We start from the raw sequence: 17,914 nt of genomic DNA on the forward strand, positions 1-17,914 counted from the left end.
AAGGGTGGGGAGATTCTTCTCCTAGCTCCCTGCAGAACCCCCTCACATCAATCCCCATCCACTTAGGCTTGGTAAAGGATTGGGGGAAGAGGGCAGCAACACTATGTGTAGGTATCACTCTATAAAGGCAGAGGAGTTCACCACTCTGTCATCAAGGTGAGGTCAATATCTGGAAGGATGCCAAGTATTTCAGAGATTTAGAAGAAGTTTTTCAAAAAGTATCTCAGTGTTTCTTTCAGGGTCCTCTCCCTTCCCCATCCTAGACCTATTAGTGCCATCCTGATACCACATTATTTAGGACAGTTCTGTTCTGTTCACCATTCTGTCCCTGAAAGTAGCTTCTGAGACTTAAACCTACCCCTCGGGCATTCTTCTCTTCAAGGGCCTTCAGACAGAAATCCTTCAGATTCGTATAGGGATCAGTCAAGAGCTCCTTAAACTGCACATCATAGAACAGGTTAGATCTGAAGCAAGGCGTCTTAAAGGTGGCAATAGGTTGCTTTAGCTTAAGTGACACCACTATGTCATCCTGGACCTGTTTGGTGGCTGTGGCAGTCAGGGCGATGCATGGCGTGTTGGGTATGCGAGAGCGTAAGGAGCCCAGTCGCAGGTAGTCGGGTCGGAAGTCATGTCCCCACTGGGAGACGCAGTGAGCCTCATCTATTATTAGGTAGGACAAGAGGTTTCGAGACACCAGGGAGTTCAGGGTGGGCTGGAAGGAGGAGGCGGCTGCCATCTCTGGGGTGATATACAGGAGCTTCACCTGGGGCTTCTCGCTTGCTAAGTCGGCCAGAATGATCTTCCTTTCCTGAGCAGAAAGCTTGGAGTTCAAAGAGTAGACTTTGACCTTCAGTGCCAACAAATGATCCACTTGGTCCTGTGATTAAAAAAAGAAGAAAGTGGCATTGAAAAAAGTCTTTATCAAGACAACTACTACAGAGATACACACAGTAACCAAGCTTTACCTCTAAGTCCAGACCCTGTAGTTTCCAGACCCTGTCCACCCACATCTCACCTACCGCATAGCCTCAGCTCCAATGGTCTTTAATTGCAGGAGTCTTTTTAAACAGGCTTAACTGCAGCAGCTAACAAACTGCTCAGCTTTATCATCCACCCATCTCTTCGGGCGACCATCAGCATTTATAAGAGACAAAGGTTCTCTTATCAGCAATGAGACTGTCAGCAGGGACCCAGTCATTTTCAGAGGCTGGAGATGACAATGAGATCATCTCAGGATGATCAGCATCAGATCATTGCGCTGAAGGAAAATGCATAACAACTCCTCATATTTTTGTAGCGCATTTCATCCCTCAGGATCCCAAAACACTTTACTAATTTAACTGAGTATGTGCCAGGATCACTTCAACCATCACTAAAATGGAGCCATCTCTAGGGTAACATTCATCAATTTTAAAAGCCAGAAGGAACTATTAGATCATCCATTCTGACCTTCTGCATAACACCAGCCATAGAATTTCATCCAATCACCTCTGCACAGAGCCCAAGAACTTGTGTTTTAGCAAAAGCATCTCTTCCAGAAAGGTGTCCAGTCTTAATTTGATTACATCAAAAGAGGAAGAATACAGCACTTTCCTTGGTAGTTTGTTCCAACGGTTAAACACCATTCCTGTTGAATATTTGTACCTTATTTCTAATTTGAATTTCTTTGGCTTTAACTTCCAGCCATTGGTTCCAGTTTCGCCTTTCTCAACTAAATAAAAGAGCTTGTTAGTACCTGCTATTGTCTCCCTATGAAGATACTTATATACTGTAATCAAGTCATTGCTCAATCTAGTTTTTGATAAACTAAACAGATTAAGCTATTTAAATCCCTCACGGCATGGGATTTTCTGCAGCCCTCAAATCATTCTTGGAGCTTTCTTTCACTCTCTCTTTTCAACATCCTTTTAAAAAGAGTATGCAGTATTCCAGTATCAGTCTCACTAATGCCCTGTTCAAAGGTAAGATCACCTCTCTACTCCTGTTTATACATCCAAGGATCGCAACAACCCTTTTGGCCACAGAATCACACTGGGAGCTCATGTTGAGTTACTTGCCCACTGTGACTTCTACATCCTTTGCAGAATCACTGCTTTCCAAGATACAGTCTTCCACTGTGTAGTTATGCCCTGCATTCCTTGTTCCTAAATGTATAAACTTGCATTTGGCTGTATTAAGACACATTTTCTTTGAATGGGCCCAGTTTACCAAGTGATCCAAGTCATCATCATTTACCATTCTGCCAATCTTTGTGTCATCCAAAAACTTTATCAGCAGCAATTTTATATGTATTTCCAAATAACTTATTGAAAAAATACTGAAAGTGTCAATCTTAGTCCTAATCCCTGTGGAACGTCACTAGAAACAGCCCCATTTGATGGGAATTCCTCATTGACAATTATTTTTTGAGATCCGTCAGTTAGCCAGCTCCTGATCCCTTTTAAAAAATAGCACAAGATAACGCCAAAGTACATGCTAACCAGAATGTTGTGTGGTATTAAGTCAAATGCATTACAAAAGTCTAAGTAAAACAGAAAATATACTCAGGGAAAGTCACTGTTCACAACTGGGTGACTAAGCACCAGAAAAGGCTAAATGTCCATATGTAATTGCCCTGAAGCCTCAAGTGTTTAAGGAGTAACGCTGCCTGAAACTTCCTCTTTCCTGATGGAATGGGGAAGAATGACAGAAAGCCAGCTTGATACTTAGAAAAATATCTTATGAGAAAAAAAATGATATTTCCCAGGGCTTTTACTACAGAAATAAATAAAATTATAGTTTTCTTCTTAGGAATGGTCCAATTTAATCCATTTTAGACGTTCTTCTGTGCTGCCTCCAGGTAGTACATCTCTGAATGAGGTTAACAGGCAACGGGGCAAAAGGAGAGAGAACTGATCATTTAGATCACCTATTAAAGGTTTTAAAAAAAAAATCCTCCTGCAGTTAGTTTAGTTCAAGTCCCCTTATTCCCACCTTTAGGATGTTAGATTGTGATAAAGACCTGCCATGGTTCTGCAAGCCAGGATACTTTAAACTACGCTTAATTGGAAAAACTCTACTGTCAAAGCAGTTAGCAGCAGTATTCTTACCTACTGTACTCACAGGATCAGAAAACCAAACCCACATCAATAAGATGAGAATAGAGAGACAAACTGGGATCAGAGGTTGGCAGTGGGGGAAGGGATTGGACCCAACTGTGTTTCCACACAGTCTCCCCACCCTCCCTTCACTGATTGCTTTTCCACAGCTAACAGGAGATGGTTACCTGAATCAGTGCAATCAGAGGTGAAATGACAATGGTGATGCCCACTGCCAGAACTGCAGGAAGCTGGTAGCACAGGGATTTCCCTGCCCCTGTGGGCATGCATACAAAGACATCGTTCTTGCCTGCAAAGACAACAAAACAAAGCTCAAGGCTACTAAACCATGGCAATTCACCTAGATTCTGCCCTGGAGAACTGGGCACAAAGTCTTCTAGATCAGGGGGAGGGATAGCTCAGTGGTTTGAGCATTAGCCTGCTAAACCCAGGGTTGGGAGCTCAATCCTTGAGGGGGCCATTTAGGGATCTGGGGCAAAAATTGGGGACTGGTCCTGCTTTGAGCAGGGGGTTGGACTAGATGACCTCCTGAGGTCCCTTCCAACCCTGATATCCTATGACATTCTATGACAACACACATTGCATTGGAAGAGTGTCTCTGCAAGTACAATGCCGCACGCCAACATGAGAGAGGTTTCTTTTAATTTTTAAAAGAATAATAATAAATAATAAAATAATAAATAATAATAGCAATATTTTGCATTCTCTACTGGCTTCCTTCCAAGCAACTCTAACCACTTTATAAACATTAATTAAGCCTCATAACACACTTGGGTGACAGGAATTATTCTACCCAGAGGTGTAAATCAAAGTACAGAGAAGTTAAATGACATACCAAACTTATATCAGCTCATTTCCAGAGAAGCTTGCTTTTAATTCATCTGGGAGGGTCTACATCCAGCTACCAAACCACCTGACCTTTACCGCAGCCTGTTAAACTTTACCACAAATTCTCCCAGTACTGGACTGGAACTGAGAATCTCTCAGTTATAGATAGAATATTCTTTCTCAAATAAACTCTCTCTGTATTAAACAGCATCCACTGACAAAGAAGGATGCCAACCAATACCATGCTATTTAATAGGCAGAACCATACTGGTGATCTAATGCCACCTTGGCTGCTGGCAACAGCTGTGTGCAAGTGCTGGTTTCTAGCAGAAACAAGAGAAGGATCCTGGGATTTTGACACTACGTTAAAACAGGTGTGACACTGGTTCTTTGAATACCATCTCACGCAGCAAGACTGAAAATTGAAGAGACAAGGTTAGAGTCCCAAGCAAGACAGTCATTCCTTACCTTTCACCACTGTCATGGTTGCACTCTCTTGCAGAGATGTTTTAAAGGAGTCAAACCCAAAGATCTTTTTCAGAGTTTTCTGAACCTTGCCATCTAGGCCTGAGGGAGTGTAGTCGTTCATCCTATAGGTACAGTACTGGAAATAGGTCAAGGTAAAGGAGAAGGAAAGGAGCTTATTTAGCTCAACTGTTGTTCACACCAGCAACCAGTCACAAATTTTTCTTGGTCACTGAGAGAGAATTTTTCCCATTAGATTATTAGCTGCCAAAGCATCACGGGTTAAACTGCTCCAGGAATATTTTTCTGAGAGTATCTATGCTTCCAAAGTCTCTCTCTTACAGAGACAGAATCACATGTAAATCAGCTTCCGTCCCCCATCCTAAAAATAAGGAAAATCTAATCTCATTTACACTTGTGGCAAATCCCTTCTTAGAGACAGCTCTAGCTAGTGCTTCTAATGTAGAGCCACATGTCAGAAACAACTGAGCAAGAAGAGAATTCACTTATGCAGTACGCTCCTTAGACTGAGCAGAGCATCTGATTCACACACAACCTGCCACCCCACTGGGAAGCTTGCTGTGGGGGAATGGCCTGATTAAACAGGAAAGGCTAAGGGAACAACTGTAGCCCTTTCTGCCTGCTCTCAATTCTCATCCCATGGCCTCTACCCTCCTAACCCCTCACACCAGTTCTTTTCATATTGGCACCATCTTCACCTGCTCTCCTCCCCTCTCTGCCAACCTTACTGCTTGCCGGGCCTGATTTCACTCCCAGCCCTGTGTCATTTGGTTTTCTCTGCCCGCACTTGCTTCCCAGTTGTCCCCACAGCCTTCTTCTCCCTTACACCCCCTGCTTCTTTCCTTCCTTCCCCTCTGGCACACCCATGTCCTCTCTATGCCCAGATCCTCTTGCCTTCAGTCTACTCCCTCCACCCACACTCCGGCCTCTTACCACCTTCTCCTTCCCCTAGAAAGCTCCCCCCTCCCTAATTATCACTGAGGCAGCAAAGCTGAAAGCGCCAGGAGGGGAAAGGAGTGAAGGAAATGGGCAGGTTCAGGGTCCCCTTTAACTCAGAAAAGGCCGCAGGGGCCGGAGCTGGTTTTAGGGCAGTAACTCCGCTTGGCAAAGGAACCACTTGAAGCAAGGTCCCACCCCTGCACTCTCCGGCCGAGGGAGAGATGAAGGCCTAAACCCAAGAGACCAGCCCCTGGTCTGCACCCTCACTCCAGGGACTACTTTATCCCCAGGTGTTCACAACCTCCCCTCACCCCTTTATTCCTCCACTTCCCCCTGCCTATATCCTTCCGCCCAGGCGGCCCCCCCATCTCGTTACTCGCACTTATTCAGCTTCCGTGTCGGCGGCTGTTGCTGTTGCTCCCGCCTGGGCGCGGGTTGATGACGTCAGGGCCAATCCCCTTTAAACAGCCCAGTAGGTGCCATTTAGAGTTCCGTCCTCGTGGGCGCACATTCCCTTCTAATAGGGCCACGTGTCTCTGGGCCCTGCACGGACCCTAGAAGCGCTTCAGGCTTGAGTTCAGCACAAGCCGGAAGGGGCGGGTCTTGTTGCTATAGCGCTCGCCTCTTTCTAATCCTAGCGTTTTGCCTACGTCATCCTCGGTCGACGGAAGCGTGCGTTAGCCGGGCTGAGGAAGATGGCGGCCGCGAAGCGGAGCGTCCTGTCGTCGTTGGCGGTTTACGCAGAGGATTCCGAGCCCGAATCCGACAGCGAGGCCGGCGCGGCTGGGAGCGATGGAGGGACGGCAGCGGGTGCGTTCCGGGGGAAGCTGCCGTTGCTCCCCCTTCGCGCAGCGCCCCCACTCAGACCGGGCTCCTCCACCGGCCGGAGAGCGCCCATCCCCGGCGGGGGTCGCATCCGCCCCGCGTGTTCCCGCGGGAGGGGCGGAACACTTCCCCCTCAGCCCCCCCCCCCCGGAGAAACGCTGCCCGCTCCTCTCCGCAGCCCCTCACCCACGGGCGGGAGCCAAGTGGCGGCGGAGAAATGCCCCTACGAGAGGCGGGAACCCCCCCTCCACCAGAGCGCCCCCGGGAAGGGATGAAACGCTCCCCACTCATAATCTCTAGGGGGAGCCTCTCCCCGGGTTAAGGGAAATCTGCTCTTTTCCCTCCCTCCGTTGTAGCAGAAGTGAGACTATTCTTTCGGTTCCGGGAACCGTATCACCTCATCCCCGGTATGCTAATTGGGGGGCTGTAAATCTCGTGCGGTAGCTGTGAGAAGGAGGAATTTACTTCTACTCCCTCACCACCAGTAATCGGAGAAAGGGAGCAACCTTCTGTTCGCAGTTGCCTACAGAGGGTTCAGACGCCGTTTCCATTTTAAGAAAACAATCAGCATTAACAGTGAAAAGTTCTCTGTGAATCTAGTGGGAAGTTAATATATTGGGAATTACAGACCAGGCAGTTTAATTTTGGTAGCCGGAAAGATAAAGGGAGCAAATAATCCCATAATCGCTTTGTAAGCACCTAGAAGGTAGTAAGAAACAGTCAATATGGATTTGTCAAAAACAAATCAGGTCAAACCAGCCTAATATCCTTCTCTGACAGGATAACAAGGGTAGCGGGGAGCTGGAGATGTATTATATCTCAACTTTAGTATGCCTTTTGGTGCTGCCTGCCATGACTTTCTTGTAAGCAAACTAAGGAAATATAGTTTCGCCAAACCTGCTATAGGATGTGCATGTAAGTGGTTGGAAAACTGTACTCGGAGAATAGTTATCAATGGCTCGCAGTCCAGTTGGACGGGCATATTGAGTTGGGTCCCACAAGGATCTGTCCTAAATCCATTTCTATTCAAGATATTCATAAATGATTTGGAGAAGGGCATGGAGAGTAAACTTGTAAAGTTGGCAGGCAATATCAAGCTGAGAAGTGTTGTGAGCATTTTGGAGGACAAGATTAGAATTCAGAATGGTCTTGACAGTTTGGCGTGACAAAATAGTCTGAAATAAATAGGATGAAATTCAATAAGAACAAATGCAAAGTGCTGCACTTAAGAAGGAATAATCGGTTGCACAAATACAAATGGGAAATGAATGCATAGGAAGGAATACTGCAGAAAAGGATATCAGGATTATAGTGGATCACAAACTTAATATGAGAATGGTGTAATACTGTTGCAAAGCTCACATTTTGTGCTTGCTACTGTTAGTGTCCATCTAAATCAGGGTGGATTCATCTTAATCTTTTTTTTTTTTCTGATTGTACTTTTTTAAGCCGTTTTCCTAAAGAAAGGTCGACACTCATTGGTTGGTAATCGTTCAAATGTGTTAATTTGCACTTGTTCCAAGTGTTTAGTCAGTGACTTCAATCAATTTGGTGGCTTGACTTTCTTTAAAAGTCAAAATAAAAACAAGTATTACTCAATATTATTTAATTTAAATGATTTGACCGTAGTGAACTTAGGCTTTAACACATGTTCTCGTAATTTAAAATTTTAAGTGTGTTTATAATGAGAAAAATGTATTTAATTTAAATTAAAAATTTGATTTTGAAAACGTTTTTATCCACCCTGTTCTAAATTAACTTTATGCCTTGATTATGCTTTTTCTGTCCCTCCCCCCCCCACCCCCCCCGTGCATGGACTAGAAGAAAAAGGAGGTCTGGTGTCAGAAGCATATGGCGAAGATGATTTCACCCGGTTGGAAGGAGATGAGGATGGGTATGAGGAAGAGGATGATGAAAACAGCAGACATTCAGTAAGTAGTTTGTCCTCTTATGCTAGCTGGTCTGACTCCCCATTTAAATGTTTCTATAGTGCCTTCTATATAGGGACTTCAGAATGCTTCCATGCTTACCAAATAACTTAATTTCCTTTTGTCTGTTTTAAAATCCAAGAACTCTACCTTTAAAATATCAGCTCAACTCATCTGTGTTGCTTGTTGCTAACTTTTTAGTTGCCATTTTGGCTCCACTTTGTGGATAAGATAAGGTACTGGCTTTATGTATTGATAGTGGAAGTATAAAATAAATATTCATTTCTTGAAATATAAAATTGGTGTTTGAAATCCTGTAGTAGGGAAATGGAGAAGAGTGGTGGAAAGCTCAGCTGCACTTCTAAGAGGCATGGGGAAAACCCTGTAAAAGGGCAGCTAGCTTTTTGCATGATCAGGCTGGAGGATTAGCAGGAATGAACTTGTGTAGCATCATGTTGGTTTTTCTGTGCATAATCCCACTTACTACATCAGTATACTGATGTAGCAGTGATTTCTTGTCTAGATCTGTATGGCTTTTGTTTGTCATGAAAGCATGGCATGTTTACAACAGCATTTAAATACCAGAGTAATGTGTATCGCAAAGCATCCCTAAGACATATATAGAGAACTTCACAGGGCACCAATAAGCCAAATGTAGTTATGAGATACAAAAGGGTGGGCAGTCTCATCATGGGGGTCATGGGGCAATGGCCTAATGAGAAGCCAAACTGCTACGAATGGAGAAGTTAGGAATCTATTTTAGGGTTCCATCACTGGATCCAGCTAAGAGGAACCATCTTCTGGATCCAACCCTTGGTAGTAGGTGGTTGAGAAACATAAAGCTCATTCCATCCTGTAGCTGCAGAAAGGAAGAGAAGGAGCTTTTCTCTCCTTGCCCTCCACAGCCCTGGCTGGTACAAGATTGTATCTCTGCTGCTTTTCCCCTTCTCTGGCCTTTTAGCTGCCGTGAGGAGTGCAGGAGGAAATTGATTGCTGTGACTGTAATCATTCTCCACAAATTCCATTTTTTGTGACTCTTCCTTGTGATTAACTTCAATGTCTCAGCTGCTGCTCTTAAATTCCAGCTGCAGTTTGGGACAGCTAAGTTATACTTTCACTGGCTCTGGATAGCAGAAGTGAAACACTTTTCTTGTTAAATTCATTCTTCTGCAGCTTAGAAAAGCTGTGACAGCAGAGACCCTGGAGTAACTTTTGGGTGTTCAGAAAGAGTGTAAACTAATGCAGTTTCATAGTGTTATGTTGGCAAATGTAAGGGCTAAAAGCATCTTTTTATTTAAAAAAAGAGAGAGAGATCTTAAATTTTGCAGGAACTGATGGGTTAGGCTGAATGCTTGCCAGGAAAACTTTCTTGTTCAACACTGAGAAGTGGATTTTTCAAGATCTGCATGCATAATTTCTTGGAATGTATAATGTAGCTAGCCACCATCTCAGAGGAGGCAAGATGTGGAGAGCATCTAACTTTCTTCAAATCTCTGTACTAATTATTCATACAGTTCCAGTTATGTATGTGACTTATAGCCCTGGATGGTCTATGACCCAGTTACCTAGACTAGGCTTTTGTCTGTTTTTCCATATGTTTACATTGGCCATAGTATTGGCTGGTAGGCTACTTCCCTAAATAGTTGTGTGTAACTTGTATGTTTGGTTTTGTAAATAGTAGCTATATGTTAAGGCAGTAGACTTCTAAAAATCCTTTGCATTGTCTAAGATTTAATATTCGTGGAAGTATTTCACCCCATGTTCTCTTTGATTTAATAGCCATTTTAAATAAAGGGTCACCTTCTCATTGGTAAAAGCATCACAAGTCTGATAAAAAACATGGAATTATTCTCTACTGTGATCTTTATATACATGAATTTTCTGGCAGTTTAACTTCTTAGTTAAGACTGAGATGGCACTTTCGTTAGCAACTTCTTTCAGTTTCTAACTTTCTAATGTTTTTCTTTTTGAAGCTGAAACATCAAGTGTTTGGGTTCGGGCTAGAGTTGAAACTGAATGGAGAAGTTTGGGGAAAATCCAGTCAGCGGTCTTTAAGTTATGGGAGGACAAAAAATATTCTTTCTATTTCTTCAAAAGTGACATGTTTTGACTTGAGTTATGTATTTACCTCTAAAGATACATAGCTCTGTATGACCCAAGTTCAGTAGCTAATGGAGCAGTGTAGTCCCAGCTGATGATCAAACCTATTGGTAAAGTCATAGGTCATTTTTAGTAGGGTTTACCATGCCAATGCACTTCAGAACTTGACCTCTTAAAACTCTTTATTTGGTGGCATTTTGTGCAGCATCTGCCTCTTATTTCTGGATGGAAATGGTAGAATTAAATCCTTCCAAACTCCGGCTGTTTCCTCCTGTGTATTTGGAAGTTGGGTGAAAGTGACTTAGGGTACTAAACTAGAATGACAAAGATGCAGTGTGTGCTGGCATCACTGGATCTTTGGAGCTTGTGGGTCTGGCTTAGCGCCACCAAGCCTGCATGCTGAGTGCGATGGCAGGCAAGGTGTGTCCTGTGTATGTTGCTGGTGTATGCTTGGCGTGCAGTAGGTCTTGCAAATGCTGCTTTTTCTGTGAGAATTACTGAGCAAGAGCAAGCAAAAACTAACAGCTGGAATTATCAAGTGACAAAAGCTTGCTGCCTTTTATTGTCTAGTTTTGAATCTTCAGGAGCTGTATGAATTCTTCAGGGGATGTTTTCTACTTGGGGTTGTGCTTTTGCTAAACAACTCTTTTCCATGGTTTATCTGATTCATCTCTTAGTCATGCAAAGGGGTGGGATAGAGCTCATGATGACTTGTTGGTTGAAAGGGTCTTGGACTGTCACTGGGCTGTTGAATGCAAGCCCCTTGCTATATATGCAGGAACTTGCCAAGCCTACCTTTTAAGCTTAATCCTGTAAATTCTTGTCTTGTAGGAAGATGACGATTCAGAGACTGAAAAACCTGAGGCTGGTGACCTAAAGGTATTTGGAAGTGTGGTGGGGTGCGGTTGGGTAGCTGTCTGCAACAGGAACAAGTCTTAACAGCACGGCTTGGTTCATGGTTTGTTTTCTGCTCTGGTTAGTCTTAGTGCTTAATTGTTTTTATTCTATTTATTTGCACCTGTAACATGAATATTCAGGGATTTTAATTCTGGCTCCTGAAAAAGATCTGAAGAGGCAGCAGAGCTATTTAGCTGGGGCATTGATTGGCATACAGAGGTCTGAAGTCATGAGTGAGCCATGTTGTGAAATGGATCTGACATGATGGTATACTGAAGGAGGCATTATTGCAATAATCTGAAGGAAATCATAATGTAACACAAGGAGCCTATCCTGAATATTCAGAGCCATGTTCTGACACAAATATCTGAACCCTTTCATCTGGAAGACAGATTTTACATGAGAAACAGCTTGATGATGAATCAATTTGGAGTGTATTCCTAGAGATTTTGAAATTTTACAAAATCATTTGAGAAATAATCCAAGCACTTCACACTTAGTGTTCCTGTTGTAAGGATTCTTTGTGCATAGCTATCTGACTGTGAAAGAGCATCACTGATATCAAATTAGAGATGTCCAAATAATTGCTTTTATAAATTACCTTTCACACCCTTGTGCCTTATAGCAAATACCATGGAATACTTGACACATTTCTGTGGTGCGAGGCAGCAGCTGTTTAATAGAGTGTAGCAAGACTAAACAGGGGCAGGAAGTATATTTGGTGGTGGGGATACTGTATCCACTTGAAATTGCATAGGAAGCATCTATATAGAGAGAAAACTAATGTGTTAGAATTTGCCTAGGAAATTAGGTTAAGAATGAATTTCCCTAACAATATGAAAAGTGCTGCTGGATATTGAAAGAGAACAGATTGTCAGGGCCTTAGTTTTACCAAGGATCTGTGTCCTCCCTGACAAGCTATACTTAAACCCTACAGCAAGGCCTTCTGATTTTCAGCAGGAAATTGGAAATGCTATGGTAGCTTCAGGTTCTCTTAAAATATAGGTCTTTATAGGATAGCATGAAAATTAACATAATTTCATTTATCTGATTTGAATGTTTCACAACCGCCCCCCCTCATCAGTTTACGTAATTCTTTGTATTAAGTCTGTCCATACTTAAAGGTTTGGGCAGCTAGATAGGAGTCTGTGGATGTCTTGCATCTGGGAATGCATGGGACATGGTAGAGGTTTTTGGCATACGGGAGGAGCTGAGGCTTTTGGTACCAGGAAAAAGGAGAAATACATTGCAGTTTTCTCTTCTGTCTTTATTCAAGGGGGGAAGTGATTGCAACTAAACTATAACAGTGTTCAAAAAAGAGCTATATAAGTTCATGTAGGATAGTCCATCAGTGGCTATTAGCCAGGATGGGCAGGGATGGTGTCCCTAGTCTCTGTCTGCCAGAGGCTGGGAATGGACAACAAGGGATGGATCACTTGATGATGATTACCTGTTCTGTTCATTCCCTCTGGGGCACCTGGCATTGGCCACTGTCAGAAGACAGGATACTGGGCTAGATGGACCTTTGATATGACCCAGTATGGCCATTCTTATGTTACGTGAAGCCTGCTCCCCGTATCTAGTGCCCCACCTCAGCAACCACTTTCCACTTCTAAATACTGGCTATTGCATCTGTCACCAATGGCTAAGCACACTAGTTGGATGTTTCTTCTAAAATTATCAGCAGAGTCAAGAAAATACACACATTGGTTTGCTCTTGGTTCATGTTTCTACAACCATATGGGCTAGCAACAATTTTTTTAAAACAAAAGTTTAGAATCTCCAGCAGAATCTAGCCCCTGCTGCAGAATACAGGACCCTGGTGTGGCTACTTGTCCTGCACCTGTTGTATGAATGAATGAGCTCAATCTCCAGAGCAGTTGACATGACACCTTTTTCCAGCTGTAGATTCCACCAGAAAATACTAATTTTCTTCCCCATGTTACATATCATTCAGCTGCAAACAAAAAACCTGTCCATGATAGCAGTGATGCGATCACTCCTGCTACATCTTATGTATTTAGGTTTTAGCAAAGTATCACCGTGCTATCAAAATATTCATTCATAAACAGTTTTCTCCTTTATAACTTCCATGCTTCTAATGCCTAATATCCACTGCTGTCCCAATCAATCACTAGGGCTGCAGTTTTGATGCCACGAACACTTAGTATTACTTGTATTACCATACTGCCTCGGAGCCCAGCTCATGGATTAGCCTGTTGTGCTAGGCACTGTACAAACACATAACTAAAAGATGGTTCCTGCCTCAAGACACTTAGTCTGGGTTCTTGCACTGCTAAGTAAAACAGGCAGGAGATGGAGGAATAGAGCTTCTCTGTGTGCGCGCACATTTGTAATGAGCAGTAACAGGCAAGAAAATACAAACGGAGAAATAAAGCCACAGAGGCTGAGTGACATGCCTAAGGTAATGCACTAAGTTCTGATTCCCATTCCAGTGCCTGAACTAGGAACACCTTGCCTGCAGCCTCTCTGGTGCTCAGAAAATGCGTTCTACTTTGTCACCTTCCTGCCACTGATTTAATGCTGTCCTGGAATTCAAATGGTTCTAGGAATAGAGCCACCGCTCAAATCTGTGCTATTCCTCCATTTAAGTTGGCAATGGCTCTTTTTAAGGCCTCCTCTTTCACTTTAGCTTTCCACTGTTGCTCTATCAAAGCTGGAGCAGAGTGCCAGCTACACCTGCCCTGGGGAAGAACAATTATAACAGAAGAGATAATGGGGAAATCGAGAATTACATAGACTAGTGTTAGAGAGCCGTACAGTAAATGAACAAAACATTGTTGAAACATAAAAGCAGTCTTGCATCAAGGACTTTAATGGTCTAATTGAAATACAGTATTAAAGAGAGACAGTTATATTCAAAACTTGGAATTAGAGCATCAGAGAGGAGATTGGTACACCTTTACCCCGATATAACGCAACCCGATATAACATGAATTCGGATATAACGTGGTAAAGCAGCTCTCCAGGGGGGCGGGGCTGCATGCACTGGTGGATCAAAGCAAGTTCGATATAATGCAGTTTCACCTATAACGCCGTAAAATTTTTTTGGCTCCCGAGGACAGTGTTATATCTGGGTAGAGGTGTATTGGGAATTGAGAAAAATCCTTTAAGGACGTGAGAAGAGAGGAGTCAGTGCTGACAAGACGTAGACTGTTGCTATTGTAGCCTGTAGCATGGAAGAAAATGTAAAGCTGAATGGGAGGCTGAGGCTTGGAGTATTTAGGCAAGTGGAGTATGTTGGACATGGAGGGAGGCTGTGCCTAGGGGGAAGTGAAAGCTGAGATCTAGGGCCAAGTTCAATGCATATATAAGCAGGTGCATCACCATTGACTTCAGAGGACTTGTACCCACTGCTATAGCAGTTAATGCCCTTAACAAGGAAAAGAGTTGCGCACAGCCTTGGATGTGAGAACCAAGAGCTCCAACTTAATGTGAAAAAAGAAGAAACTGGAATGGTTTAAAACACAACCCCATGGAAAACTGGAGGGGAGGAACATTTTACTGTCGTCATGCTTCTGAAAAATAGTTCAAGCTTTCCTTAATTTTTTCATAACAACCTGGCAGCCCATGTTTACTCTACAGTAATCACATTGGGGGCATTGATATGATTATAGCTGTATTTGAATTCTCTGTGCAGTTTAGAGAAGTATTAAACATTTTAAGATAACTTAGAATCCAACTTTCTTGCTGGCAGAGAGACATGAGAGGAAGGAAGGTCTTGTGGTTAAGACAGAGGACTTGAGGAAGAGGGGCAGGGGAGAGGAGATTGGTATTATTTTCCTAACTCTTCCACAGATTTAGTCTAATCTTAGGCAGGTTGTTTAATCTCTCTCCACCTACCTCCAGGAGATTTTGAGGCTTAACGTCTGAAGTGCTTTCAGATCTTTTGAGAGACGGTGATATATTTAATACAAGTGTGTGTAACTTCTCTTTAGTCTGGAATAATACCTTGCCCTTGTACTGCCTCCTCACAGCTCAGAGTCCCTTCCCCCCACAAACCTTCCTGGAGACCCACTCTCCTGCCCTCTGCTGCACTCACCAGCACCCTGCTGGCAAGAGCCCTCCTGAAGGCAGCCAAAGGTTGTCTTCCTCTCAGCCAGCCCTACCCCTATCAGAACAGAGCAGCAAACTTTGAATTTTTTTTTAGCACTCAGCTGGGCCGCAGCTGCGTGCTAATTGGGCCATGGGTTGAGAACTGCTGCACTAGATCTTGGCCAGCACGACGGGGAAATATCCTTTCTGTGTGAGGAGGCAGTCTTATGAAGTTGCATCTGTCTTGGGGAAGAGCTGGAAGAAATGGCAGGGAGAGCAAAAGGAAATGGAACTTTTGTAATGCTCAATTTATATTTCCCTTATTTGTTGGCTTTAGGCATATGCCAAGGGTGCAAAATAAGAGTGCCACAAAATATCCTTTAGGTGGTTTCTGTTTTTTAAATGAACTGCTAGACTGGAGAGTCCCCAATCATGGGCTTCCTCAGGATGTCATCCTGCCAGGTGGCCCAACATCAGATTCCTAAAGTGGGGTGGGATTTTATTAAAACTCATCACCATAAATCTTATCTAAGGTGCTGGTTGCGTTTTCACTAGTGATGCTACCAAGAAATCCATTGGAAAACTTCATTTTAAAAGTTCTGCAAGAATTTCTTACCTACCTTTTCCACCAAGTGGCAGTATATTTCTGTTTTATTTCTTCCCATCCCTTTGATCTTCTTAACATGTTCAAACTAGGGAGTAACCATAATGCTGGCTATCATAAACCCAAGGTGGAGGCATGACTAGTGGAGAGCCATTTGATTAACCCACTAACAGCTTTGGATAATATCTTTTCCAGTCAAACATAATTTTCATTCTCCATTGGTTTCATAAGTATAGTATGACCATACTGGGTCAGAGCAATGGTCCATCTAGCCCAGTATCCTATCTTCCAACAGTGGCCAGGGCCAAATTCTTCAGAGGGAATGAACAGAACAGAGCAATTATCGAGTGATCCATCCCCTGGTGTTCAGTCAGAGTTTCTGGCAGTCAGAAGTTTAGGAACACTTGGAGCATGGGGTAGCCTTTTCATCTTGGCTAACAGCCATTGATGAACCTATCCTCCATGAATTTATTAAATTTATTTTTTGAACCCAATTAAACTTATTTGTGTGTGTGGCTTTTTCAACATCCTCTGGCAACAAGCTCCACAGATTGACAATGCCGTTTGTGAAGTACTTCCTTATGTTCATTTTAAACCTGTTGCCTCTTAATTTCATTGAGTGATTTCTAATTCTTGTGTTATGTGATGGGATAAATAACACTTTTTCTCCACACCATTCATGCTTTTATAGACCTCTATCATATCTTCTCTTTTCTAAACTGAACAATTCCAGTCTTTAATCTCTCCTTATACGGAAGCTGTTCCATACTCCTAATCATTTTTTGTTGCCCTTCTCTGTATTTTTTCCCAATTCTAACTTTTTTTTTTTAAATGGGGCAATGAGAGCTGCATGTAGTATTTGAGGTGTGGGCCTACCGTGGATTTATGTAATGGCATTATATTTTCCTAATAGTTCCTGACATTGCTTTTTGATTGCTGCAGCACATTGAGCAGCTGTTTTCAAAGGGCTATCCATGATGACTCCAAGATCTTCTGAGTGGTAACAACTACTTTAAACCCCATCACTTTTGTTTGTTTAATTTGGATTATATTTCCCCATGTGCATTACTTTTCACTTATAGTGGTGAATTTCATCTGCCATTTTTGATATCCAGTCACCCAGTTTTGTGAGATCCGTCTAACTCTTTGCAGTCCGCTTTGGACTTAACTATTTTGAGTGATTTTTGTATCCTCTGCAAACTTTGCCACCCCACCATTTACCCCCTTTTCCAGATCATTTGTGAATATGTTGAACAGCACTGGTTCCAGTATAAATCCTTGGTGAACTCCACTATTTATCTCTCTCCATTGTGAAAATTGACCATTTTATTCACATCCTTTGTTTCCTGTCTTTTAACCAGTTACTGATCCATAAGAGGAGCTTTCATCTTGTCCCATGACTGCTTGCTTTGCTTAAGAGCCTTTGGTGAGGGACCTTGTCAAAGGCTTTCTGAAAATCTAAGTACACTATATCCACTGGATCCCACATGCCACATTCTTGTTGATCACCGCAAAGAATTGTAGTAGATTGGTGAGGCATGATTTCCCTTTACGAAAGCCGTAGTGACTCTTCCCCAACAAATTGTGTTCAGCTATGTCTCTGAAATTCTGTTCTCTGCTATATTTTCAACCAGCTTGTCTGGTACTGAAGTTAAGCTTACCTACCTGTAATTGCTGGGATTGCCTCTGGAGCCTTTTATAAAAATTGGCATTACATTAGCTGTCCTCTGGTCATCTGGTACCGAGGCTGATTTAAGAGCATTTACAAACCACAGTTAGTAGTTCTGCAATTTCATATATGAGTTCCTTCAGAATTCTTGGTGAATATCATCTGGTCCTGGTGACTTATAACTATTTAATGTATCACTTTGTTCCAAAACCACTTTTATTGACACCTCAGTCTGGGATGGTTCCGCAGATTTGTCCCCTAAAAAGAAAGGCTCAGGTGTGAGAATCTCCCTCACATCCTTGGCAGTGAAGACTGATGCAAAGAATTCATTTAGCTTCTCCACAATGGCCTTATCTTCCTCGATTGCTCCTTTAGTACCTTGATCATCCAGTGTCCCCACTGATTATTTGGTAGGCATATTTTTGCTGTTAGGTGTAAGGTATAATATGCAATAAATATTGCATATTTCAGAATAAAGCCACAC

At 42.9% G+C, this 17,914-nt stretch overlaps 2 protein-coding genes across 16 annotated transcripts in view; one reads left to right on the forward strand and one right to left on the reverse strand.

Annotated features, from left to right (window-relative positions):
• The window catches only part of RECQL5 (RecQ like helicase 5), a 60,842-nt gene extending 54,970 nt beyond the window's left edge, over positions 1-5,872 (reverse strand). For 6 of the 12 annotated variants that reach the window (XR_006285873.1, XR_005227676.2, XM_037914316.2 and 3 more), the window contains exons 1-4: positions 5,663-5,734; positions 4,395-4,530; positions 3,266-3,387; positions 359-877 (exon numbers count right to left, since the gene is read on the reverse strand). Coding sequence is in view for 9 of the 12 variants with exons in the window: in XM_037914316.2 (XP_037770244.1) it covers positions 359-877; positions 3,266-3,387; positions 4,395-4,530; positions 5,663-5,719 (834 nt within the window). In the remaining 3 variants the exon portion in view is untranslated. The other 6 variants (XR_006285874.1, XM_037914321.2, XM_037914320.2 and 3 more) reach the window with 4 other exon arrangements.
• Positions 5,843-17,914, forward strand: part of LOC102943751 (SAP30 binding protein) — a 57,541-nt gene continuing 45,469 nt past the window's right edge. The window contains exons 1-3 of one of the 4 annotated variants that reach the window (XM_027834751.3): positions 5,844-6,161; positions 8,001-8,107; positions 11,036-11,083. In XM_027834751.3, the coding sequence (XP_027690552.1) occupies positions 6,047-6,161; positions 8,001-8,107; positions 11,036-11,083 (270 nt within the window). In that variant the 5' untranslated portion in view covers positions 5,844-6,046. Of the gene's footprint in view, positions 6,162-7,997; positions 8,108-11,035; positions 11,084-17,914 lie in introns of all 4 variants that reach the window. The other 3 variants (XM_007072552.4, XM_037914322.2, XM_037914323.2) reach the window with 3 other exon arrangements.

Source organism: Chelonia mydas, chromosome 14, assembly GCF_015237465.2.
Source record: "Chelonia mydas isolate rCheMyd1 chromosome 14, rCheMyd1.pri.v2, whole genome shotgun sequence".
In the NCBI taxonomy this organism is placed as follows: domain Eukaryota; kingdom Metazoa; phylum Chordata; order Testudines; family Cheloniidae; genus Chelonia; species Chelonia mydas.